General features: G+C 44.5%; 1 protein-coding gene and 1 pseudogene across 5 annotated transcripts in view; one reads left to right on the plus strand and one right to left on the minus strand.

Moving 5' to 3' along the window:
• The window catches only part of bach2b (BTB and CNC homology 1, basic leucine zipper transcription factor 2b), a 372,434-nt gene that overhangs the window by 244,322 nt on the left and 102,422 nt on the right, over positions 1 to 25,690 (minus strand). For 4 of the 5 annotated variants that reach the window (XM_068025753.1, XM_068025757.1, XM_068025764.1 and 1 more), the window contains one exon: positions 11,694 to 11,802. The exons of the other annotated variant lie outside the window; for it this stretch is intronic. In XM_068025753.1, coding sequence (XP_067881854.1) covers positions 11,694 to 11,729 — 36 coding nt within the window. In that variant the 5' untranslated portion in view covers positions 11,730 to 11,802. The remainder of the gene's footprint in view (positions 1 to 11,693; positions 11,803 to 25,690) is intronic. 5 annotated transcript variants of the gene reach the window in all.
• On the plus strand, positions 20,272 to 20,380 carry LOC137368100 (U2 spliceosomal RNA; annotated as a pseudogene).

Genomic DNA, 25,690 nt, shown 5'->3' on the forward strand with positions numbered 1-25,690 from the left:
GTAGCAGGGGTCGTGCCATTGGGGGAAACCAACGCAGAGATCCTCGCTTCGCCTCTTTTCTGGACGGCCCACCAAATTTAGTTCCAATCAGGCACTTAACTGGACAGCGGCGGGCCTTCCATAGGATTTAGGAACACGTCGCTGGAAGTCCCGGCCTTGCAGAGCTGTCAGCCAATCAGCGGCAGCAACCAGACACTGAGGAGCGGCAATGCAATCAGTCTTAAAGATGGTCAAGGCAAGAGGGTTCTCATGGAGTTGGGGGAGGGGGTTCAGCAGCAAGGGCAATGGGATGGTCCTCAGTGGGTCCCCCCCCCCTTCCTGATGCTGTGTCCCTTGTTCCGGCACTAAGCGTCTTTGAACGAGGGAACCTCACCCCCACCCTCCCAGAGCTGGGAAGCAGTCCACAGTGTTTGCCCATGAGGCAGCAGGGCCGCACGCCGCACGGGTAATTGGGGCTGTGGCGGAAAGAAGCGCTTAATTGGGGGTTAATCACCCAGTTAAGGGCCTCAATTGGTGGTGGGGTTGGAAGTTCGTTCACAGGCCAGGCCTTCCCGCCACGGACCAAATTTCGGCGTAGGCGGGATGGTGGCAGGATTCCCAACCGATTTTATGTTCTCCCCGCCTCCAAACCCGCCACGGGGAGAGCATAAAATTCCACCCAACATGTTTCAGTGACATCCACCGGTGAATCTTCGAGGAATTGGCCTCCTAATTAGTCACGTCCGCTGTTTGATTAAGGATAGTGGGCAGTTCCTGAGGCTGGAGGCCCAGTCAGATGGCCTGCAGCCTTGGAAGGAATACAGCCCCACCAGTAAAAATGAACTGTGGCCACAGCTGCCAGACCACCACAGTGGAGGGGATACCCCTCCACAGGATGACCTGTGGCCCCAGCTGTGAGCCACTGATCCCTGCAGCTTCGGTGGGGGGGTGGGGTGACTGTAGGATGGCCTCGCTGGCCCCCCAGCCAGCCACGTGCTGGGCTTTGGCCTCAATGGGGGGGAGGGGGTCCATGCACCACCCACAAATGGGCACAATTATTCAAATTGTTGCCACTGATGACTCGCCTCTGGCAAGATCGCCCATAGGTGGTAATGCATCAGGTTGCTGACCTGATGCTCTCATTTCATAAATTCAGCCCAGTCCTGCTTTCAAGCCTGCCTCTGTGGGACTGGGAAGATTCTGCCCATCTTTTTTTGCACAGGAGGCAGTACATTTAATGTGATACTTTATATATTCTCTCAGTTGCTATGTTTGGCAATCAAGGAATAAAGGAAAATAGTTCCCCATTGTATAGTTTACCTCCAGTATTCTAAATTAAATTGAGGGAAACCGCTGAGAACCTACTCTTGATTCACTGACTTACAGCCATCATGCAAGACTGCACTGCAGTTTACCTCTCACTGACATTGCCTCTTGAAGTCTGTGAAGACTGCAGTGATTAACAGTAAATTGCAACACAAATATATACCACTGAAGTGTACCAGGGTGTCTCTACAACAATATAAAACTGATCTATGATTGAGGTGACACTGTGTCATTTGTCAGAAAGCTCTAAAAACAAGTGTAGCTTTAGAAGTCACCCCTTCCCATTTTTGATAGCTACCATCTGGTAACATTTCTGCCCTGGTTTAACAGAATATTAGAGTGTATTAAAGGAATTTATTGCAGGATAATTTACCACTAATGGTACCTCACAGCAGTGTTGGAACCACACCTCTTCATGAGTCAGCAACTTCAGGTGCGCAGAAAATTAGAGGGAATTTTTTAAATCCATCTTATCAGCAAAAGGGAATAAAGTTTGATAAGGTTTGATGTGTGTGACAGAGAGAAAAAATGAATATAAAAAAATGCAACCAAAAAAAGCGAACAACTAACATCCTTCAACAATAGGATTTGTGCTCAGTAAAGGAAATAAGTATACACAACGGAGATAAATTTACAAGTTGGGTCTTGCTATTATAGCCTTACTTCCAACTCATATTTGCAAGGCTCTGGCGCCAATGTGGAGATGCTCAAAATTATCCCCCAAAAATGTGGATAAGACGACCCACACTGTCTTGCAGGAGACACATGTGTAAAACATACAGACTTATCCAGAAGCTTCGAATAAAGGTCTGACCTGAAACGTGAACTCTGCTTCTCCTTCCACAGGTGCTGCCAGACCTGCTGAGTATTTCCAGAACTTTTTGTTTTTGTTTCAGATTTCCAGCATCTGCAGTATTTTGCTTTTATTTTAGCTTCTAACAAAGGTTCTGTTGCAATCAAATGCACTCCATTCTCACTGGATCAATTCCTGGGGTATTTAATTTACTATTCAAACAGTTCAATAGCACAGACATCTTTTGCGATCACTTTCAAAACTAGACAATATACAATTGTAGTCCATGGCATAATGAGGTTAACAATGTGAGAGGTGAGATCTGGGCGGACTGGGGTCAGAAAGGAAGAGGAGTTCCGTGCAGTACTTCTTTGACTCACTGTCGGGCAAGCTCACCAAGGAGTGGCAGGTTCTAGATCATCATACTCAGTAGATGAAAAATGTCTTTGACATTACTGCAGTTGTTGTTGTAATGCAGCAACTGCCTCTTTTCAATTTTTTTTATTCGTTCTTGGGAATTTGGGTGTCACTGGCAAGGCCAGAAATTATTTCCCATCCCTAATTGCCCTTGAGATGGTGATCGTGAGCTGCCTTCTTGAACTGCTACAGTCCATGTCATGCAGGTATACCCACAGTGCTGTTAGGGAGGGAGTTCCAGGATTTTGACCCAGCGACAGTGAAGGAAGGCGATATAGTTCCAAGTCAGGATGGTGTATGACTTGGAAAGGAAATTGCATGTGGTGGTGTTCCCATGCATCTGCTGCCCTTGTCCTTCTAGGTGGTAGAGCTCACAGGTTTGGAAGGTGCTTTCGAAGGAGCCTTGGTGAGTTGCTGCAGTGCATCTTGTAGATGGTACACACTGCTGCCACTGTGCACCAGTGGTGGAGGGAATGAATGTTTAAGGTGGTCAATGCAGATATTAACTTTATAAATAAAGACAGGCTTTCATCATTGATGTCATTAGTAAAATTCAAAGTCATCTGCATCTGCATCTGCATCCTCTTTTTAAAAAGGGTAAGAAAATAACATAAGAAATGTCAAGGATGAGAAATGGCCAATAGGTAAATTGAAGACTGTCCTTAGGTAATCCAACTCTCCTAACCTTGCATCCAGCTGTATTTTGATTACTACTTTGGCTAAGAGGTAATCTGAGATTGTTATCACCCTTTCTATCAAAAAGTTCCTTCTGGTATCTGGTCTAAATTTGCTGTTTGCTAATTTATATTCTGGTTCTATGAATCTGCTCTATTTTCAAGTAATGTATTAAGTATTTAGCTCATCTAAATAGCCTAATATTTTATATATTTCAACAAGGATTCCCCTGAACCCTCCCTTTCCAGAAGATTGAGCTTTTTAAAATTCATTCCATTCAGCTCACCCCCTGCAAATAAAAATCATTCTTGTTGCTTTTCTCTGTGCTTCTCCAATAATTGCACATCCCTTTTCGTAGCCTGAGTAACAGAACTGCACCCTACATATAAGATCACCTCTGTGGCCCTGAGTGTATAACTCAGAAGATTACAAAATGTAAAACCCCATCCTTACACTAGTTCCCAAAAATGAAATATAAATTCAGCTTAACTGTAGTCTGACCAATGCATTGCAGAATGTATTCATAATATTAGCAAACACCATAACCTTCACAGATTTGCATTCCACTGTTCTAGCTATACATCCAAGCATCTTGTACTTTAATTGCTTCACTGCACTGTCTAGACATTGACAGTGATGAGTTGACTTTTGCTGTCAAATCCCTTTTTTGAGTCATCCTGTGCTAACTCCATTCCATCTAATTTGTTGTTACATTACACATTACTATTCAATATATTAATTGATCACTACATTTTCAAAAATTCTTGACATTGTGTTGAAAACATTTGAAGTCCCTTTTTTTAAAAAAAAACATTTTTTTTAATTGTTCTAAATTGTAAAACTGTCTGCCACATCCTACATATTTATTTTCCTACTCAATACTGAGATACTGCATGGATTTAGATCTTTTTTTTTACAAATACAGCATATGTTCCTGTTGACCTCCTGCAGCATGATACAATCACTGCTGATTTTGTTATCACAGTAGATGAGCACAAACAAACCTTCATTAGACAGAACTCGTTGGCTTTTCGTGATAAGAAATACCTGACTTTGTCCTGTTTACTATGCAGGTTCACGAAGTTCATCCATTCTATTCCATTCACCGATTCACTCCATTACATTCCAAAGCGTCTGCATTGTCAGTGAACCAATTACGCCCACATCACTTATTCCTGTCAGAACTTCGTCATGTCTGCACAGCAATAAACAGATTCTAATTTGAATCCAAATGAACCATTATTTAGCAAATTACAACTTGCATCCTATTGTTCATTCTACTGGCTTATTTTCAAAAAAGTCTTTTAATCTTGCAGGTATGTTTCCGGCTAATCCTGGCCAGAAGAGCAGCTTCCTTTTAAAATATCAATATTGGGCTTTCTGCCTGGGTGCAAAGGAAAGGTATGTACTGTATGTACATTAAGGTAAAAAAATGCACACTGGATCCTCCACACAAAAGACAAAAAGTGGGTTTCAGCACTGATTAAAATTCAGAGATCATCCTGCGGCTCTGTGTCTCAAGCTACTGGGCAACTGATTCTCAGCCAGAAAATCTCAAGTCCTAGTCCTAGGCATTTCCCACTTCTGTTGGGTTTCAAGAATACTCAACCAAGAAATCAAAATGGGAGCATCGTGTAAAAGTAAGAAATATTGCACTAACAATTTTCAGTTGTTGGCCCTGGCCCATCACGGATAAACACTGGTCAGCTTTCGAATGAATGTTGATGATGGCCAGCTTTACCTCTCCATTAACCCCCTACTGCCTTGATGCATCAGCTTTTGCTGTCTCGTCTAATTGCATGTCTGATATCAGGACATGTAACAGATCTGAACTTGCTGCAACTCAACAATGGCAAAGTTTGGCCCCTGACAGAAAAAAAACCATATCCTAGCCCAAGTTCTATCCCTTTTCCTGGATTCCTGCTTAAACTGAACCGGATGGTGTACAGCATCAGTATCCTGTAGAAACACTGAGCTTAACTTCAAACACCATATAGGGTCCACTACCAAGACTCCTTACATCCACCTCAAAAATATCCATCATACCTGCCACTGAAACCCTCATCCACATCTTTGTCACCTCTAGACTCAACTTTTTTTAATACCTTCCACACAAAACTCTTGAGCCTCTTCTTCTTTGGCCTCCTTGTCTCAGGAGACAATGAGTAAGCGCCTGGAGGTGGTCAGTGGTTTGTGAAGCAGCGCCTGGAGTGGCTATAAAGGCCAATTCTAGAGTGACAGACTCTTCCACAGGCGCTGCAGATAAAATTGGTTGTCGGGGCTGTTACACAGTTGGCTCTCCCCTTGTACTTCTGTCTTTTTTCCTGCCAACTGCTAAATCTCTTCGACGCGCCACTCTTTAGCCCTGCCTTTATGGCTGTCCGCCAGCTCTGGCGATCACTGGCAACTGATTCCCACGACTTGTGGTCAATGTTACAGGACTTCATGTCGCGTTTGCAGACGTCTTTAAAGTGGAGGCATGGACGGCCGGTGGGTCTGATACCAGTGACGAGCTCGATGTACAATGTGTCCTTGGGGATTCTGCCATCTTCCATGCGGCTCACATGGCCAAGACATCTCAGGCGCCGCTGGCTCAATAGGGTGTATATGCTGGGGATGTTGGCCGCCTCGAGGACTTCTGTGTTAGAGATACGGTCCTGCCACCTGATGCCAAAGATTCTCCGGAGGCAGCGAAGATGGAATGAATTGAGACGTTGCTCTTGGCTGACATACGTTGTTCAGGCCTCGCTGCGGTAGAGCAAGGTACTGAGGACACAGGATTGATAGACCCGGAGTTTTGTGTTCCGTGTCAGTGCACCATTTTCGCGCACTCTCTTGGCCATTCTGGCCATAGCAGTGGACGCCTTTCCCATGCGCTTGTTGATTTCTGGTATTTTTAATATCTTCCACACCAAACTCTTGAGCTACATCCGACATAAATTAGTTAATGTACAAAGTCCTGCTCATCCATCTTCATCAACCATCATCAGCATATCGACCAAGGTTCTCATCCTTGTCTAAAAATCTTTCCCCATCCTTGCCCCTCCTTATCGCTGCAAAATCAACCAGCCCTACATCCCTGTTCAAATCCTCCACTCTTCTAACTCTGGTCTGCTACATGTTCACTCTTCTTTCTGCTGTCATTAGTCACAGAGCCTTCAACCATTGTAGCCCCACATTCTGTAACTCTTTACATGGTTTCATGCTTTCTGGCCTCCAAATTTAAAACTGACCTCTTCAACAGCAGTTTGTGTCAATTCTCTTAAATCCCCTCCTTCTCCTACTCAAGTCTAATCCCAAACTGTGAAATGTAATCAGCTGTTTTGTTACTTTAAAAGGAGATATACAAATGCAATAAAAACAAGAAATGCTGGAAATACTCAGCAGGTCTGGCAGCATCTGTGGAGAGAGAAGCAGAGTTAACGTTTCGGGTCAGTGACCCTTCTAGTTGAAGGGTCACTGACCCGAAACGTTAACTCTGCTTCTCTCTCCAAGATGCTGCCAGATCTGCTGAGTATTTCCAGCATTTCTTGTTTTTATTTCAGATTTCCAGCATCCGCAGTATTTTGCTTTTATATAGAAATGCAAGTTGTTAATACGACTGGTCATTAAAAACTTTGCTTCCCAGACAGTTGTACGCTCCCTGAAGGACACAATGCACACAGAAAAGCCATCTGAATAGGCAGAAAAATGAACAATGCTTGCTTTTATGACAATGTGACAGAGAAATCTGAATTTGTGACAGTGTGCCACCTAAAGTGTGAGGGCCACAGAAGCGCTAGGCAACATTTTATATACCTATTATATATTAAAATTCTTGTGTAGGGTACATGATCCATCGTAAATGCCTATGTAAACACTAACAGCGAGAAAACCAATGCTAAAATGTTAATACTAATTGGTTACGTTTACCTCTAACTATTGGTATGCCACTGGATACCGTTTATTAGGAATTCCAATGTTACATGACAATACTGATCTGTAATAGTTACCTGCCATGCTACTGGGTGACTGTATTATCTTTTCCACACAAAATACTCAAATGCTTTTTGGAAAAAAAATGAAGGCCATTCTCTACTCATTAACTTACATTTCCAAAGTGCAAAATAAACAAAAATATAAAAGCACACATTTCACAAGATTAAATGTAGAATTGAACTGTCTTTTCGTATGTTCACTACAGCTTTATTTCATGGTGTCAGCCTAAAATGCCTGGGTTTTGATCAGATATTTTTATTTAACATCGGTTAAAGCTTTGAGTTGCATTTGTGCATTCTAAGCATGTGCTGTTAGCAACATTTTCTGGCTTGTCATCTGTACTTCAGCTGGTAAGTCCCCTCATCCTATGAGGATTTCTTTGTTTTTTCCCCAAAGGACTTTGAAAGAATGTGGATATAAATTCTCAAAGCTTTTACTTTAGCCAGGATAAGATATTTACATAAAAAGGTACGAACAATTGTTTGAAATGACCAATAACAACGTAAATCATATTCTCCTGCCCTCCGCCCTACAAGCTGCAAGGCCCTGCTCCTCCCCATTACAGCCAGATCTCAGTAACCTTCAATCCAGGCAGGAAAGGTCACAGACCCGAAACATTAACTCTGCTTCTCACTCCACAGATGCTGCTGGACCTGCTGAGTATTTCCAGCACTTTCTGTTTTTATTTCAGATTTCCAGCATCTGCAGTATTTTGCTTTTATCTGAATTTGGAATGCAGTTTGTTCTCAGTATTCAGCTCTTGCTTGTTTAAAGCACTTAGTTCACTACTGTATTTGATAAATGTGGGTTGGCAAATATAAGTGTATATGTGCTTAAGGTAACCAAGGAACACCTCACAGCTAAAATGATACTGGTAACAGCAGATTCCTTTAGTCAGGTTGAGATGTATACTTCAATGTATTTGTATTAACCTTCCCCATTGGTACAACTTCATTCAGGGAGCAACTAAGGTACACTGAACCGGAAAGTTCAGATTCAATCCCCGTTTCATGATAAGTTAGTTTAACTCAAATAGTAAAATGGTAAGGGGATCTACCACTGTCCTTAGTATTACAGAGGGAAAAAGAGAGGGCATGGTTTGTGATTGTTATACAACAACCCCTGCTAGACTTACACACGTGGAGCTGGATGAGGTTAGGATCATACTTGGCTGTGATAACACACGGTGGTCAAACAACCCACCAACACTTACTGTCGAGGCTTATACATGAATAGTGGCTGACATCCTAGAAGGCAATAAGCATCTGTGAAACTGCACCACAGCAAGGAGTCAACAGCTTCAGGAAAGGAAGGACGGACAAAATAAATGTTGCAGACAATCAATCAATCATACTTTATTTACTAATATGCTTATTTTGGAGAAAGTCATACACTGTTTTTCTACTTTGGGATATTATGGACTTGAAAGTGTTAGAAAATCAGCTCCAATTATGAGTGAATTTTAGAATTCACTGCCTGGACTTGATGTCCTACAGGCAACAGCCACAGGAACAAATAGACCAGTTTGGCAGTAGATGCCGTAGTAAGGGCAATGAACGTGACTTCTCAGAAACTGAGCTGTGGGACCGAATAATCAAACTAGTGACTGTATTGACACCAGAAAGACCTCTTGGGGAAAAAGAAAGGTCATAGCACTGATGTGCTGCTGGAAGATGGCAGGAAATACGAAGCCATTGTAGCTGGACAACAGCATCTGCAAGCACTGGGTGCTGCCAACAGTATCGGCACCATAACCAGGTCAAAAAGAGAAAGCAAGCTGTGTGGTAAGTGCAGTCTGTCCCACTCACAGTGAAATTGCCCTGCATTTTGTGACCCGTGCAAGGCGAGCGGTACAAAAGGACACTTGACCGCGAATGCAAGAAATCTGACTCCAATGACGCAGCCAGAAGCCGCAACAGGACACAAACAAACAGAAGATAGGCGCAGCAACAGGACAACAGCAGCAAGGAAAGTGCTGGAAATACTCAGCAGATCCAGCAGCATCTGTGGAGAGAGAAGCAGAGTTAACGTTACTCAGGTGTTTGGGATCACAAGGTTCCACACCTACCTGTTCAACAAGCAGTCCATGGTGGAAACTGATCACAAACCACTGGAGATGATCTGGCACAAACCACTGACAAGCGCACCACCTTGACTGCAGCAGCTCTTAGTGAAAATACAGGAGTACAATTTCGACGTCTGCTACAAACCGAGTACCAATGGTCACCTCGGATACGCTGAGCAGATTGTCAAACCCGAGCAAGAATGAAGAAGTTCCACTGGATCTACAAGTGGACAGCATGGACATCGAGGTGGAAGATGTACTCAAAAATCGATTTATTGCATTTTGGTCAGCACAAATGTGACCAACTACAATCAGAAAATGCCAATGACCCACAACTGAAGGCACTGTGGAGAGTCATCATAGAAGGATGGCCTGATACAGTAAAATAGGTGCCAGAAACCCTCAGATGCTTTTGGCCTTACAGAAATGAACTCGGTATCTCGAGAGGCATCACCTTCAAGGGAAAACAAGTGATTGTGCCCAAAGCTCTCCAATAGGACATCTTGTTACAACTTCACCAAGGCCATATGGGCATAGAGCGAACAAGACGACAGGCATAAGAAACGGCTTATTGACAAACGATAAACTGTGACATCGAAAGGTTAGTGAGGACGTGCGAGGCATGCCAGAGCCACCAGCCATAACAACGCAAAGAACCTCTGCACCTTCAAGAGATTCTGTCTGTCCCTTGGTCCAAAATCGCCACTGACTTTCTTTCCGTGAGTGGAGATGACTTTATTTTAGTCACTGATTAGTTCTCCAAATTTCCAATTATCAGAGAGGTAAAAGAACTTCAAGCGTGGTCGTCGCAGACACATTGAGTGCAATATTCAGTCTATTTGGTGCACCTGAACAAATCATTTTGGACAATCGGCCACAGTATACGAGCAAACCTTTCAGGGATATGTGCGGCAAATGGAGCATAAACCATGTGACATCCTCACTACGTTACCCTAGACCTATTGGTCTTGCCGAGCGAATGGTTCGCAGTCAAGTCACTTATCCTGAAGTGTAGGACAATAAAACAAGATTTTTGTGTTGCCATGCTCCACCTCAGAGCTATACCTATGGATGTGGGCCTACCATCAGCAGCAGAGATCATGTTTGGCAGACAAGTGCAAATGACTCTGCCAAGTCATCATCTGTCCAAATTCTCCGAGATGCAGGAGACACTGTTCGAAAAACAGGGGAGAATGAAGATAGTATATGACCAACACAAAGGGGCAGAACTACCTCTGCTACACGTAGGACAAAAGATCAGGGTCATATACCCCACAATGAGAACATGGCTACCGCAGAGGTATCCAAAATTTGCAGTGAGCCTAGGTCCTATGAGATTACAACACCTAGCAGAGCGGTGTTGAGAAGGAACCATAGCCAACTAAGAGAAGTGTGCAATACCCCAATTGCACATAGCGGACGCAAAAGGAGGCACTCTGACAGTAAGGGTGTGATGGAACAACAGACAACAAACAACACAGTGACAACATGCCTGCAAACCCAAAACATCCAAGGATGACATCCCCAAGTTATACCATTACCAGTTCTGGAAGAGTTGTCAAACCACCGAAACAATATGTGGACTATTAAGCTTCTGCACGTGTAAAGTTTATAATCTCTATACCTGTGTAAATAATTTTGATGATATCTAATTTTATATGCGTTTTTACTTTTAGTATACGAGACTTATCTTTGGAAAGAAGGGGGATGTTGTATGATTGCTTTAAGAGTGATGTCCCTTTAAGATCTTAGTATGTTAATGAGCCAAGTACCAGGACACAGTCATGTGACTCAGAGTCAGCATCACTCTGCAACTTTAACACCTTGAGGAAGGTTCTGTAAATATTTAGCTCTGGACTGTATATAAGTTAACTGTAATAAACCTGTTTGAGATCTTCAGCATCACTGAACTCCATACATCTCTTTAAGTTGCATCAGAAAACATAAAATAACTCATTACATATGCATCATCTTATGAATGTTACAAATGCAAATTAGAGCACAGGGGTTAAAACTGGGCCACAACATGAGAGTCATTGCTTTAGGCTGACTGTTGACACATGGTAATAGATTTATTTTTCAGTACATCTTTTATAGACACATACTCTATTCATATTGATTTGAATGATTTATTGTTCATTGTTGCCAGTGTTGGTAACCAGATTTTAATGCCCTCACACGCCCCTCCTCCCATGTTCATCCTCAGAAAGGTTATTTGCCCATCAATCACAGTTGAAAAAGATCAGGTTTTACTTTATGTTAACACAGAAATGCACATTAAACCTTTCAATAGTGATTTTTTTTCCACTATCAAAAATACATATTCATATAAAAAGTATATTTCAGTAATTTTGCAATGCTAAATTTTATATAATAACAGAATAGGAAAAAACAAAGCATCACAAGTCCATTAAAAATAATACACCTCATTACAGTTTTCCAAACAAACAAATCACCTACCCTGAGGGTTGAATAGTCACTACATTCTGAGTGCATATTTAACAGTCCATTACCCCACCTCCAATGGGCCTTCACTCCAGCATAAAATTGGCTCCACTTCAAATTTATCCTGTGCAAAGAGAATACTGGAATTAAAAACAGTTAGAGAGAAGACTACATTAGACTATCTGAATGTATATGTCACACAAAAGAGAAGAAACATAGGATGCCTTTCTTACTTTCCTCTTCCCATCATTACTGTTAATTCAACTTGTAAAGCTTCTCTGATCAATTCAGCTACTCGGTGAAATCACGTGGCGAGGGCAGCCTCGGCAATGCCATTCACGGCATCACCTGATGAAGGAGCAGGTGCTGGTGCCATTTTTAAAAGGCTGCCAGCCCTGCAAACAGCACAACACAGGGCAGAGTTGAGCCCTCCCCCCTCCAAATATACAACAGAATGCAGAGTTGACCCCTTACCCCCACCTATACACTACACAGGGCAGAGTTGACCCCTTCCCCCCAACCCCCATGCACAACAGAACTGGGGTCCCGTCGCAAAGCAGCGGACAGGCTGCCACAGAGCTTTCGCACCACTGGGAAGATCAGGCCCGGCAATATTGCCATCAGGTTCCGTGGCGGGCTGCTGTCACACCGATTCTCTGCAGCCCACGCCCACCCCCCCCCCCCCCACCCCAGCCGCAGAACTAAATCCAGACCATTGTTTCTGCTGGTCAAAGAATCTAATATACGGGGGCACAGTCTCAGGATAAGGGGCCAATCATTTAGGACTGAGATGAGAAGTTACTTCACTGAAAGGGTTGTGAATCTTTGGAATTCTCTACCCTAGAGGATTGTGGATGCTCCATCAGGCTGGGATAGACAAATTTTCGGTCTCTCAGGGAATCAATTGATATGGGGAGCGGGCAGGAAGGTGGAGTTGAGGTCCAAAATCAGCCATCATTGTTTTGAACGGCAGAGCAGGCTCAACGGGCCATATGCTCTACTCCTGCTCTTATTTCTTGTGTTCTTGTGTCATATTATTCAGTCGTATTTGGCATGAGACACCTCACTGATCTTTCATCTCTGATTTGAGTCCAGCTGACAAATGATTTAAAAGCCTCCCCTCTTTGCTAGCTGCAATGCTCCTACATTAATCTTCAACTACTTCCAAATGAGCACAACTTCACAGCCCAAAACTGCGACTGTTGTAATCTAATTCTAAAAGAATCCTAGGATGGCTGGTGTGGTAAATGGAAATGTCATACTGGTGCAGTCAATTCTTCCATCCTCAGTTAGAGCTAAAGCACATTGTTGAATGTGTTTTTCTCTGGTAGAAAACATGACAAAAATACATATCAACAATAAGATCTTCCATAATAATAATGAAAGCAAAATACTGTAGATGCTGGAAATCTGAAGTAAAAACAAGAAATGCTGGAAATACACAGCAGGTCTGGCAGCATCTGTGGACAGAGAAGCAGAGTTAACGTTTCAGGTCAGTGACCCTTCTTCAGAGCATCTTCCATCTTGGTTAAACTAAACAGGAGTGAACATCCATGGAACTTCAGTGAAAGAGATGCAAAAAGCCCCCAGAAAATGCAGAACGCTCCCACCCCAGAAATTCAACCCCAACTTTTATGAACAAAAAAAATTTAAATTGTTAATTTGGACTGCAATATTCAATTCATTAAACATTTTATAACAAGTGTATAAACCTGAGATCAATAGGCTATTTTTCTACTAGAACTGTTCTGGAATGTTTGCACACTGCAGGTACTACCATTGTCCTTCCAGGTTTAGTCGATTACTGAGGGGTTTAGAAAGAATTTTCATTTACATAGCCCCTTTCACAACCCTCAGAACATACAAAGTATTTCCCAAGTACTTTTCAAGTCACTTCGTAATGCAGAGAAACGTGACATCCAATTTGCAATATCCCACAAATTGCAATACCTAATATAAATGATCAGATAATCGGTTTCTAGTTATGTTGGTTGAGGGAAAAAATATCAGTCAGGACACCAGGAGAACTGCCCACCAAAAGTGCCATAGGGTCTTTTACATCCACCTGAGAGAGCAAATAGGGCCTCAAGTTAATGTCTCGCCTGCAAGATGGCATATCCAACAGTGAAGCATCCTTCAGTACTGCACTGAAGTGTCAGCATAGACTATATGCTCGACTCTCTGGAGCGCAGTTTGAACCCACAATCTTCTGGCTCAGGAGAACAGAGTGTTATTACTGAGCCAAGTCTAACACTTAAAATCAACTGTTAAGGAAGGGAAAAGGGAGGAGATACAATGCGTTCTTCAACCATATTCCCTTCATGTATTTATTATCAGACATTTTACAACTACAACAAACAAAAATGTGAAAAAGAGCATATTACATAACTAAATTGTATTTTTTTAAACTTTATTTACTGCTTGTCTCCCCCCACCACCCCCCCACCCCACCCCCCACCCCCCCCCCCCCCCATGCTTCTGTCTCACACTGGCCCTTATTCCCATGATCTTTATACTTCTCATTACTAGCAGGCTCCAATTCCTGTCCTGTCACTTGTTTATCCCCTTGCATTTTAAGTTCTTAGCATCTTGCCCTCCCATGAGCTCAGACTATCTGCCCCACTGGCTCTTTAGCAAGGCAATAACCAACATTTAAAATAACTAAATGTCATGCCAACCGAGCCCACTTCTAGAGCACTAAATGTGCTTGAAATAAGTGTTATGTACACCTTTATCATGTTTGAAACATCCTAATTGTGCATATTCATACTATGCACAATGGAGCACAGCACTTCAAATAATTAAGCCAATGTGGGTGAGGCCTTTATAAACCTTAAATGGCCTGACAGCACTGAAGATTTTTTTTGTGAAACTATTGAATGCTGTATCTGTTTTACACAGAAAATGTCTTAGTACTAGTCTCTAAATAAATAACATGCATTTTATAAAATAGATTAAATCTAGATGTAACTTTGGTGACAAACACCAGAATTATTCCAATTGTCTTGTTTGGGTGAGGCAAAGTGAAGCAGACACCGATATAGCATAACAGAATGTGTTTAGCCTCTCATACTAGAAAGTGGCTCCCCCACCACTTCATGTGAATATGTATTTGTCAACTTCACTACAGTTATTCAGCTTGATACAAAGGATCACATTGAAAAGGTTTTTTTTAAAAGATGACTTTTAAAATACTTAATAAATGCCTTTTTCGGCTCTTATTCTCGATTACCACCCCCCCCCCCCCCCCCACCCCGTCTCTTGTTCCCCCAAGTGTTGTTTTCAAGTCAAATCTTTACTTTGGCCCCACCCCTGCTGTAAACTAGACATTACCTTATACAAGTATGAATCTGCTGCATTCTTCTGTCTAGCTACTGCTGAGTAGATTTTCTACGGTCCTCACACTGCCTGAGTATGTTTTTGTGTACATGATTTCACATGACTCAACAGATCCATCTTGAGTAGATCAGGCCAAGTTCGGTGCCTTCCCAGGAAGGAAGAGAAGCGCTACTTTGTAACAGACCTGAAGCAAAGCCCTTTCGCTGGCTCAAATTACCCACTTGTCAGGCCTGATGGATTTGGCTAAAAATAAAAGGAAACAGGCCGAGAAAAGCAGATGAATGAGCTCAGCAGTTCCTTAAATAGGCCAATGCCACTGCTCCAGCTCAAAAGCAATGATCTCTAAATACAACCTCTCATGCTGTACTTGTACAGCTACTGACACAGAGGTTACAATCTCACTACAACCAGAAAGGTGCAGATGCAATTGTGTGAACCTGAATTAAATCAAGCTGCTCCAAAATACAATAGTCAGTGCTAGTTATAGTAAGAAAACAATTAATTAACAATTAAAGCCTTTTTGGATTGGGGGAAAAAAGCAAAAAAAAACTCACTTTTGCAATCATACCTTATGTATTCCAACCAAAAATAAGCACACAATTTGAAAGTGTGTACACAACTCAAAATCCTGACACCAACCAAAGGACATTGAAACTTGATGCAAGGATTACAATCCCATAACTGTAAGCACTTTTCTTCTCTTGGAAGCATATACCATATGTTTGGCTTTTCCACAGGCCATACGGGTGTTTCAGGATACCATCTGGTTCCTATATGCAACGATAACTGTACTTCCCAAAGCAACAATAAACCGTTGACATGATTATTTCTCCAATTCCTACATTCCCAAAGCAAACCTCACTTCACCTAATATGAAATTCTAAACATTGTCTGTCTTAATTACTGACAGGCAAGGCACCTTGCTAACACAGCACATAGAACGTGAAGAGGAAAACTGCAGCAGGAAGAAAATTAACTCACAGGCACTACCAGACAGTGAACAGGAGCCAAGCACAACACAGCACACGTACACCATTTAAAAATACACAAACTACACCTGCTCCTCTCAAAATTGAGAGGTTGCGATGTTACCAAAGAAAGACATTATCATAACTAAACACAGAGCCTGCACAGGTTTACCTGCATTTAACATGGAGTGGGGGGAAGGAAGTGCTCTGGTCGTTATATGCAAAGACATCATAACCACATTCGTTTTAAAAGCATTTGCAATTATAGGTACACTGAAACCACAGCAATTCACCCAGAGGTCTTAGATGAGGATAAATCCCCAACCTAAAGTTATTAACTGCACAGTGTTTTAAACCTTCTTATTGAAATGAAATAATTCTGGGAAGATAATTATCCTAAAATAATACTGTTTATAGCCTAGGTGCTGCTGGTATTACAAATCAACTATTGTGCCAATGCATTCGTAGCCTGAACCTCAGTTCCTCGCATTATCCATCAAACCCATGACTTCAATTATGCAGCAGTTTATATGAACAGAGAGGATGACGTAACTTTAGCTATAAGATTTTAGATATAGGTGAAGTCAGGATTTTGAACTTTGATAATTGTTTTAAAGGATAGAGCCATTAGCTTCTCAGAAATCACAGACCATTTTATAGGACCAGCTCAGTGTGCTGAGTCACTACCACTTAGCACCACGAAATAGGGAAAAAGAAATACAAAGCTGGTACAAAGCAGAAACAGGCAATGTAGCCCAGCAGTCCATTTTGGCCTTTACCCTCCCACAAGTCAGGAGTGTGATGGAATACTCTCCACTTGCCTGGATGGGTGCAGCTCCAATGATACTCAAGAAGCTCGACACCATCCAGGACAAAGCAGCCCGCTTGCTTGGCACCCCATCCACAAACATTCACTCCCTCCACCACCGACGCACCAGTGACAGCAGTGTGTACCATCTACAAGATGAGATGCATTGCAGCAACGCACCAAGGCTCCTTTGACAGCACCTTCCAAACCCACGACCTCTACCACCTAGAAAGACAAGGGCAGCAGATGCATGGGAACACCACCATCTGCAAGTTTCCCTCCAAGCCACATACCATCCTGACTTGGAATTATATCGCCATTCCTTCACTGTCGCTGGGTCAAAATCCTGGAACTCTTTTTCTAACAGCACTGTAGGTCTGCCTACACCCCACAAGGACTGCAGCAGTTCAAGAAGGCAGCTCACTACCATGTTCTGAAGGGCAATTAGGGATGGGTAATAAATGCTATCCTAGCCAGCGATGCCCACATCCCATGAATGAATTTTTAAAAAGCCAATAGTCCTAATCACATTTGCCCACTCTGTTCCCATATACCTTCACCCCTTTTTCCTTGATCCACATATTCAAACTAATCTTGAATGTTGACACTTCTACCACCGAATCTTATTTTTTCTGTAAATCTGTCTCTCCCTCTGCCTCCTTTCTTTAGTGCATCCCTCCCACACCCGCACTTACCTTTAATAACTGTTGAGGTCTAATTCTGGTGGTGTGGCTCACAGTCAGTTAAAGAGCACACTGTTTTATAAAAACCAAGAACATTATGCAATGTACTATTCTACTACTAAAGTGGTTAATTATGTCACTTTAAGGCTATCAAGTCTAATTAATGTATAATTATATCATAGTCAATTCGAGGCTATTTTCTATTGCTGGAGAAGTATTTCTGCAAACTCTCAGATGTCGGGAACCGTCCCCCACCCCCCCAAACTCCTCCTTAAGTCAGAGGAAACCATCAGAACTTCCCTACCCCAGCACACCAGCTCCTTCCCCCCCAAACTGTGATAGAATGTATGGCTTTAAAATAGGACTGAATTACTTATAAGTGCCTGGTCCAATTATCCCTACCCTCTAATCCAGCTTCTCCTTTATGAGTACACTTAATGTTATCTCCCCATGTCCAATGTCATAAGAGACTAACTAGTATATAGATAGATGAATGAATGAAAGGTAGATAGGTAAGCATGTTGTGGAGCATGTTATGATTTATTATTAGGCAAGACTTTCATAACTAGAATACTTAATTTACCATTAGAGTCTTAATGACTCAGCTATTTTGCTCCGATTATCAAAATAAAGCATCAACCTAAGCATTACTTAACAAAAAGTCTCAAGATTCCTTTCTTGGCCTTTGTATATAGGGCTCCCTTGACTATAAAAGTCCCACCATTACTAACAGCTAATCAACATTGAGCCTGTGAGAAAACGATCAATGGCTTTTATTGTCAAAAAGTTGACAACACACTTAAATTTTTAATTTGATTTGAAATTGAAGCATTTTAGCTAAAAGTCCCCCATAACAGAAAAATAGAAACATAGAAAATAGGAGCAGGAGTAGGCCATTCATCCCTTCGAGCCTGCTCCACCATTCATTATGATCATGGCTGATCATCCAACTCAGTAACCTGTTCCCGCTTTCCCCCCATATCCTTTGATCCCTTTCACCCCAAGAGCTATATCAAATTCCTTCTTGAAAACATACAATGTTTTGGCCTCAACTGCTTTCTGTGGTAGCGAATTCCACAGGCTCACCACTCTCTGGGTGAAGAACTACTGAAGCATTTTATATCTCACTACCAGTAAATACAGATAGAGCTCTCTTCAGGTATAACACACTGCATCTTATCTAACAAATGTGCAGCTTCTAACAGCAGCAGACAGTGTAGAGCAATAAGGGAAACAAAACAAAATATTCAGCTATATAAATGTTGCAGAAACTCCCAGCTACATTTGGGGGATGGCTGCTGTGAAGAATTAAATACAACAGTCAAGCTCTCAATTATGAAGCAATGCTACAAATCTGCAAAATAAGAATTGCTACAGTTCATCATGAAGAAGCAGCATTTTTCAAACTCCCTGCCCACCCCAGGACAAAAATCAGTAAACTATTTTGCAAATTCCAATTGTTTACAACATAAGGAAAAGCCAAATATGAGAAAAGGATATTCAGCACATTGATGCTCATCTTTCTACAACCGTAACTCACTCAGCCTCGCATCCAAATGGTCAACTATCCTATTATCTTTAACTTCATCACCCCACCTGACAGATTTTATATTTATTGCTGTTTGACTAAAGAAATGTCTTTAATATCTATACCACTTAATAGTGTCTATACCTCAACCACTCCCCCTTAATATTCTTTCAGACTGTGCAACTGAAGGATATTTAATCTTTTCCTCACTGTGAGTTCACTTTATACTTGGAATCATTTGCATTGCTCTTCTCTGCACGCTATCGAATACATTACATGCGTGTTACTTTCAAAGCACGGTGACCAGAACTGCACACAGTTAAAAAGACTCAGCACAACATCTTGTCGATTTGGACTCCTCAGTTTCAGCTATATATTCCAACATTTTGTATGTCCTTTCAAATTACTTCTCCAAACTATCGCAGCATTGGCAATAACAAATCTACAGCTACTCCCAGACTTTCTTCTCAATTGCCTACTGTTTCTATTCCCTTCATCATATACCTATCCAGCTTACTTTTCACCCATTATGCACTATTAAGTTTCATTTTCCTATTCTCCTCCCCAATTACATAATTGATCTCAATACATCTGCAAATCATTAACTGCATCCTCTGCCCCTACAGCTCCCCCTATTTTGTCTGCAATTTTAATAAGTTTGCAATTAGTTCTGCATCTAGGTGATTTATGCAGATCAGAAACAAGAATGTTCCAAACACTGATTCCTACAGTGCTGTACCCAGCCCTTACCCTTTCATGGGTACTCTCCATTTCCTAAGTTTTATCCTCATTATAAATCTAGGTAGGTGTCAGCTATGCCTGAAGGCAGCGGTCTTGCAGCTGAGCCAGTAGGTTGTGGATTCAACTTCTGCTGCAGAGACTTGAGCACAAAATTTAGGCAGCCACTTCTGTGTAGTACTGAGGATGTGCTGCACTGTCAGAGGGGTCGTTTTTTGGAACGGACATTAAACTGAAGCCCATCTGCCTTCTCAGGTGGACTTAAAAGATTCTGTGGCAGCACTTCGTTCTTGCCTCACTCCCTCAACCGACATCATTGAAACAGATTATCTAGTCATTAGGACAGGGCTGTCTGCAGTACCTAGCAGTGAACGAAGTGTCTACATTACAATAATGACTATACTTCAAATGTACTTTATTGACTGTAAAGTGCTTTGGGATGTCCTACAATCATGAAAGGTACTACGTAAGTGCAAGTCTTTCTTTCTTATCCAGTCACCTGGATTCCTACATTTCATTAATTTATTAGATCGCTTCTCGGCCTTTTGGCTAAGATCAAGTGTAGTATCTGTTCTTATCAGTGCTTATTTGATTGAGAAGAGACCATGATCATTGCCTTTTGATCCTGGGGAAGCTTTGAGTAAAATGGCTATAACCAATTTTCGAGCTTCGGGCCAGGGAGTGCGCAACACCGTTCGGGTGGTCGTGAAGGACAAGGAAGGAGATGCACCGGTCGATCGCACCTTCTTCATCAAGAAAATTCTCTTCGATTGCTGCGGATTTCAAGCGACGGACGTCTTCAGCCTGCAGGATTTCCCCAGCAGTGGATACTTCGACGTGACGTTCCGGAACGTGGCGGGATGCATCAAGTTCCTGAAGGCGTTCAAGGAGAAAGGGGACCGGGCGCCACTGTCGATCCTCACAGCGGAGCCGCTCTTCACGCTTCCGTCACAACGGGACCGGGTGGTGACGATTCACCTCTACAACCCCCATGTTCCGGTGGTGGATGTACTCACCTTTCTCGCCAGGTACGTCGAGGTGGCCGGCAGCAGCACTGATGTCAAGGACCCCTTTGGGATCTGGACCAGCAAGCGGCAGGTCAAGGTGACCTTGAAGGTAGATCCCAGTGGAGCCATCATCCACCCTCCCTCCAGCTTCGCTATCGGGGGAAGTCGAGGCTTTTTGGTCGACGCTGGGCAGCCCAGAGTTTGCCGCACCTGTGGCAAATCTGGTCACATGGCAGCCAACTGCAGCACGGTTGTTTGCAAGAACTGCAAGGAGGAAGGCCATCAGACCAAGGACTGTAAACAGACTAAGTGTTGCAACTTGTGCGGTGCGGCAGGCCATCTCTACAAGACTTGTCCCAAACGTTGCCTCAGCTATGCTCAGGCGGCAAGGTCCAAGGATAGGCCGGGAGAAGGTTCGACGAAGGCGTCCGCTGTCCGAAAGGAGACCAGCAACCTTCTCCGCAGTGAGGAACTTCAACCTGAGAAGGAAGGGGAGGCAGCTGAAACCAACGACCCAGCACCTACCCAGCGCCCGGAAACCCCTCCTCCACAGACAGAATCAATGGAGGAGGAGGCAGCAGAGGGACAATCAGGTCAGTGGCAAGTGGTCCAGAGGAAAACCACAAAGAAAAAACATCCCAAAGCCACCACCCAAACCAGTGGCAAGAGGAGGCTCTCTTCTGAATCAGACTGCAACAACTCCTCTTCACTGGACGGGGAAATGCTGGAACGACAGCCCCTTCAAAAGAGGCGGCAGAACTCCGAGATGGATGATAAAGCATCCCAGCCCCCGGGCACTGGAAGCTGTGATGGGCCCAGCGTGCCCCAACCCCAATGCCCCACACGTAACGAAGTGGCCAACGCATCTCAGCTCTGCGACACCGGGAGCAAAGACACGTCTGACGCACCTGAGCTCCGGGAGACCGGGAGCTGTGATGTTTTCGAGGACGAACAGATGGAAGCAGCTGAGGACAACCCAATCCTCTCTGCCTACAAGACCCCCCCGATGTCACCCGAGCGGCACAAACCCTGCATGAAAAATCAGGAGGGGTTTCTGAGCCCAACCAACGTGAAACTGCTTGCGCATACGATGGGTATGCAGGAACATCCCGAAGGGGAAGGACTGGGACTAGCGAGGACAAATGGTATGGGAAGCAACAACTAATTTTTAGTAAAAAATGGGTGTAAGAATTGCTTCCATTAATGTGCGTAGCATTAAATCTACTACGCGATGTGTTTCAACCTTGGATTACCTTGCCAAGGTCAAAGCTGACCTACTGTTTCTGCAGGAGTGTGGAATACCACACCTCAGCACCTACAGGCAGTGGTCGCGATGGTGGTCCCACGGGCCATCGATCTGGTCGGGGGGTAATGACTGCCGTTCCTCCGGCCTGGGTATTCTGCTGCGGGGAGGTAACTTCACCATCTCCGAAGTTAAGGAGGTGGTGGGCGGCCGCCTCCTCGTAGCAGACGTGATGTACAACAACGCTCCGCTCCGGTTGATCAACGTGTACGCCCCGGTACAACGCAGCGAGCGGCTGACCGTCTTCCAGCAGCTCCCACTGCTGCTGGCGACGTCCAGGCCGGTCATCCTAGGCGGTGACTTCAACTGCATCATCGATGCGGCTGGACGATCCGGCAGTGACGACAGCAAACTGGACGCTACGTCCAGATTCCTAATAGAAACAGTTAAAGATGCCAAACTGCACGACGTCTTCAGCAAACCTGCAGACGGAGCGCAGCGCAGATACACATGGTCAAGATCGGACGGGTCTGCCCGTTCCAGGATTGACTTCCTGTTTGTGTCCCGTGCTGTCACGGTCGGATCCACCGACGTCAAGACGGTGTTCTTCTCCGACCACTGCCTCTTACTGGCCGACTGTCACTTACAGGACGACCAGCGGGTTGGCAGAGGGACGTGGAAGCTCAATGCGACACTGCTGACCCCAGAGAACATTGAGGAACTCAAAAGGGATTACAAAGGTTGGAGGACCGTGAAACCCGTCTTTGAGTCTCCAGTTCACTGGTGGGAAGCAATTAAGGAGAACATCAAGAGGTTCTTCATCCACAAAGGTGTTCAGAAGGCGAGAGAGAGACAGAGGGAACTGTCCCGACTCCAGAAAATTATGCAAAATCTACACCGGTAGCAGTCAATGGGGGTCGAGGTCAAGGAGGACCTCCAAGAGGTGAAGAGCCAGCAGGCCTCGCTCTTTGCCAAGGAGGCCTCCAAGATCATCTTCCGGTCCAGAGTCCGCTCCGTCGAGCAGGATGAGACGTGCTCGCGTTACTTCTTCCAAAAGGTACACAGAGAGAGCTCTGTTATCAGCAGCCTGAAGGAAGAAGATGGCTCGGTAACGTCTTCGCAGTCCGACATACTAAGGATCAGCAAATCCTTTTATGCTGGGCTGTATGACGCGAAGCCCACAGACAGCAGAGCCTCCCAGTCCTTCCTGTCATCTATCACAGAGGTCTTAGATGACAGCAGGAGGGAGGGACTGGACAAGCCGCTAACTCTGGACGAGCTGACAAAGGCCGTCGAGTCTTTCGAGACGAGTAAAACTCCCGGGAGCGACGGCTTACCGGTCGAGTTGTACTCGGCCCTGTGGGACTGGGTCGGCCCGGACCTGCTGGAAGTATACGAGAGTATACTCCTGGCCGGCAGCATGTCAGAATCCATGAGAAAAGGCATCATCACCCTCATTTACAAGCAGAAGGGGGAGAGGGCAGAAATCAGAAATTGGCGGCCCATCTCACTGCTTAATGTTGATTCCAAGATTCTGTCCAAAGTCATAGCCAGTCGAGTCAAGTCTGCTCTGGAGTTGGTGATTCACCCCGATCAGACCTGTACTGTACCCAGCAGGAAGATCTCTGATAGTCTCGCGCTACTCAGGGATACGATCGCCTACGTACGGGACAGGAGGGTGGACACCTGCCTCATCAGCCTGGACCAGGAGAAGGCTTTTGACAGGATATCGCACACCTACATGATGGACGTGCTTTCCAAAATGGGGTTTGGGGAGGGAATCTGCAATTGGATCCAACTGCTCTACACAAACATCAGTAGCGCAGTCTCAATCAACGGGTGGGAATCGGAAAGTTTCCCGATCAAATCTGGAGTCAGACAGGGCTGTCCTCTGTCCCCGGTCTTGTTTGTTTGCTGTATTGAACCCTTTGCTGAGTCTATTAGGAAGGATGCGAGCATAAGAGGGGTGACAATCCCAGGCAGCGGAGGCACTCAGGTCAAAACCTCCCTGTACATGGATGACGTCGCCGTTTTCTGCTCGGATCCGCTGTCCGTGCGCAGACTGATGAGCATCTGCGACCAGTTCGAACTGGCCTCGGGAGCCAAAGTTAACCACGGCAAGAGCGAGGCCATGTTCTTTGGCAACTGGGCTGACCGATCCTTTGTCCCCTTCACCGTCAGGTCAGATTACCTGAAGGTGGTGGGGATATGGTTCGGAAGGGCCGGGGCGGGCACCAAAACATGGGAGGAGCGAGTAGCCAAGGTACGACAAAAGTTGGGCATGTGGGGGCAGCGATCTCTCTCCATTATGGGTAAGAACCTGGTCATCAGGTGCGAGGCGCTCACGTTGTTGCTCTACGTGGCGCAGGTCTGGCCCATACCCCACTCCTGCGCCGTGGCAGTCACCCGAGCCATTTTCCGCTTCGTCTGGGGATCTAAAATGGACCGGGTCCGGAGGGACACGATGTTCAAATCTCTGGACAAGGGCGGGAAAAATGTACCCAACGTGTCCCTCATCCTGATGACCACCTTCGTGTGCGGCTGCATCAAGCTGTGTGTAGATCCCCAGTACGCAAACTCCAAGTGTCACTACGTGCTGAGGTTCTATCTGTCCCCGGTGTTGCGAAGGATGGGCCTGGTCACATTGCCGCGGAACGCTCCATGCAGTTGGGACGTGCCGTACCACCTATCCTTCGTGGAGCAGTTTCTGCTGGAAAACACCTTTGACCACCGGTCCATCAGGCAGTGGTCTGCACGGAATGTCCTCAAGGCCCTACGGGAAAAGGAAACGGTGGATCCTGTCGGATGGTTCCCCGAGCAGACCGTCAAAGTCATTTGGCGGAATGCCTCATCACCAGAACTTTCAAACAAGCACCAAGACGTAGCTTGGCTGGTGGTGAGAAGGGCCCTCCCCGTCAGATCCTTCATGCACACCCGAAGTCTCGCCCCCTCCGCACAGTGCCCCCGCGTTGGCTGTGGTGGGGAAGAGACGGTCGCCCACCTCCTCCTGGAATGTGCCTTTGCAAAGCAGGTGTGGAAAGAGATGCAGTGGTTTTTGTCAAGGTTCATCCCAAGCAGCTCTGTAACACAGGAGTCTGTGCTCTACGGGCTGTTCCCAGGGACGCACACCGAGACAAACATCAACTGCTGCTGGAGGACTATCAATTCGGTGAAAGACGCCCTTTGGTCTGCCCGAAACTTGCTGGTCTTCCAGCGCAAAGAGTTGTCCACCACCGAATGTTGCAGACTGGCACATTCCAAGGTCCAGGACTACGTGCTGAGGGACGCACTAAAGCTTGGGGCAGCCGCAGCAAAGGCTCAATGGGGAAAGACCACAGTGTAAGGTTCCCCCACCAAGCTGGACTGAGGGGCTGGATCCATGGGAAACCCCTCGAACTGTATCGTTAATATTCTCAATTGCTGTAAATGTAAAACTGTAATTGACATGACAATTGTGAAACGGAAGGGTTGGGAAGAAACTCATGACAGTCTTGAAGGAAACTGATCTCCCTTGCAATGTTTGTATTTTTTGGTGCTGTTTGGAAACTGTTTGGCAATGTAATTTTTACAGATTTTTATGAATAAAGTATATTTTGGAAATAAAAAAAATAAAAAAATTTCATTAATTTATTAGTTTCATTAGAAGGCCTTTATATGAAACCTTATATGAAGTCTTCCCAAAAATTCAAAAACAAATC

The sequence above is a fragment of the Heterodontus francisci genome, chromosome 3 (assembly GCF_036365525.1).
Source record: "Heterodontus francisci isolate sHetFra1 chromosome 3, sHetFra1.hap1, whole genome shotgun sequence".
Lineage (NCBI taxonomy): Eukaryota > Metazoa > Chordata > Chondrichthyes > Heterodontiformes > Heterodontidae > Heterodontus > Heterodontus francisci.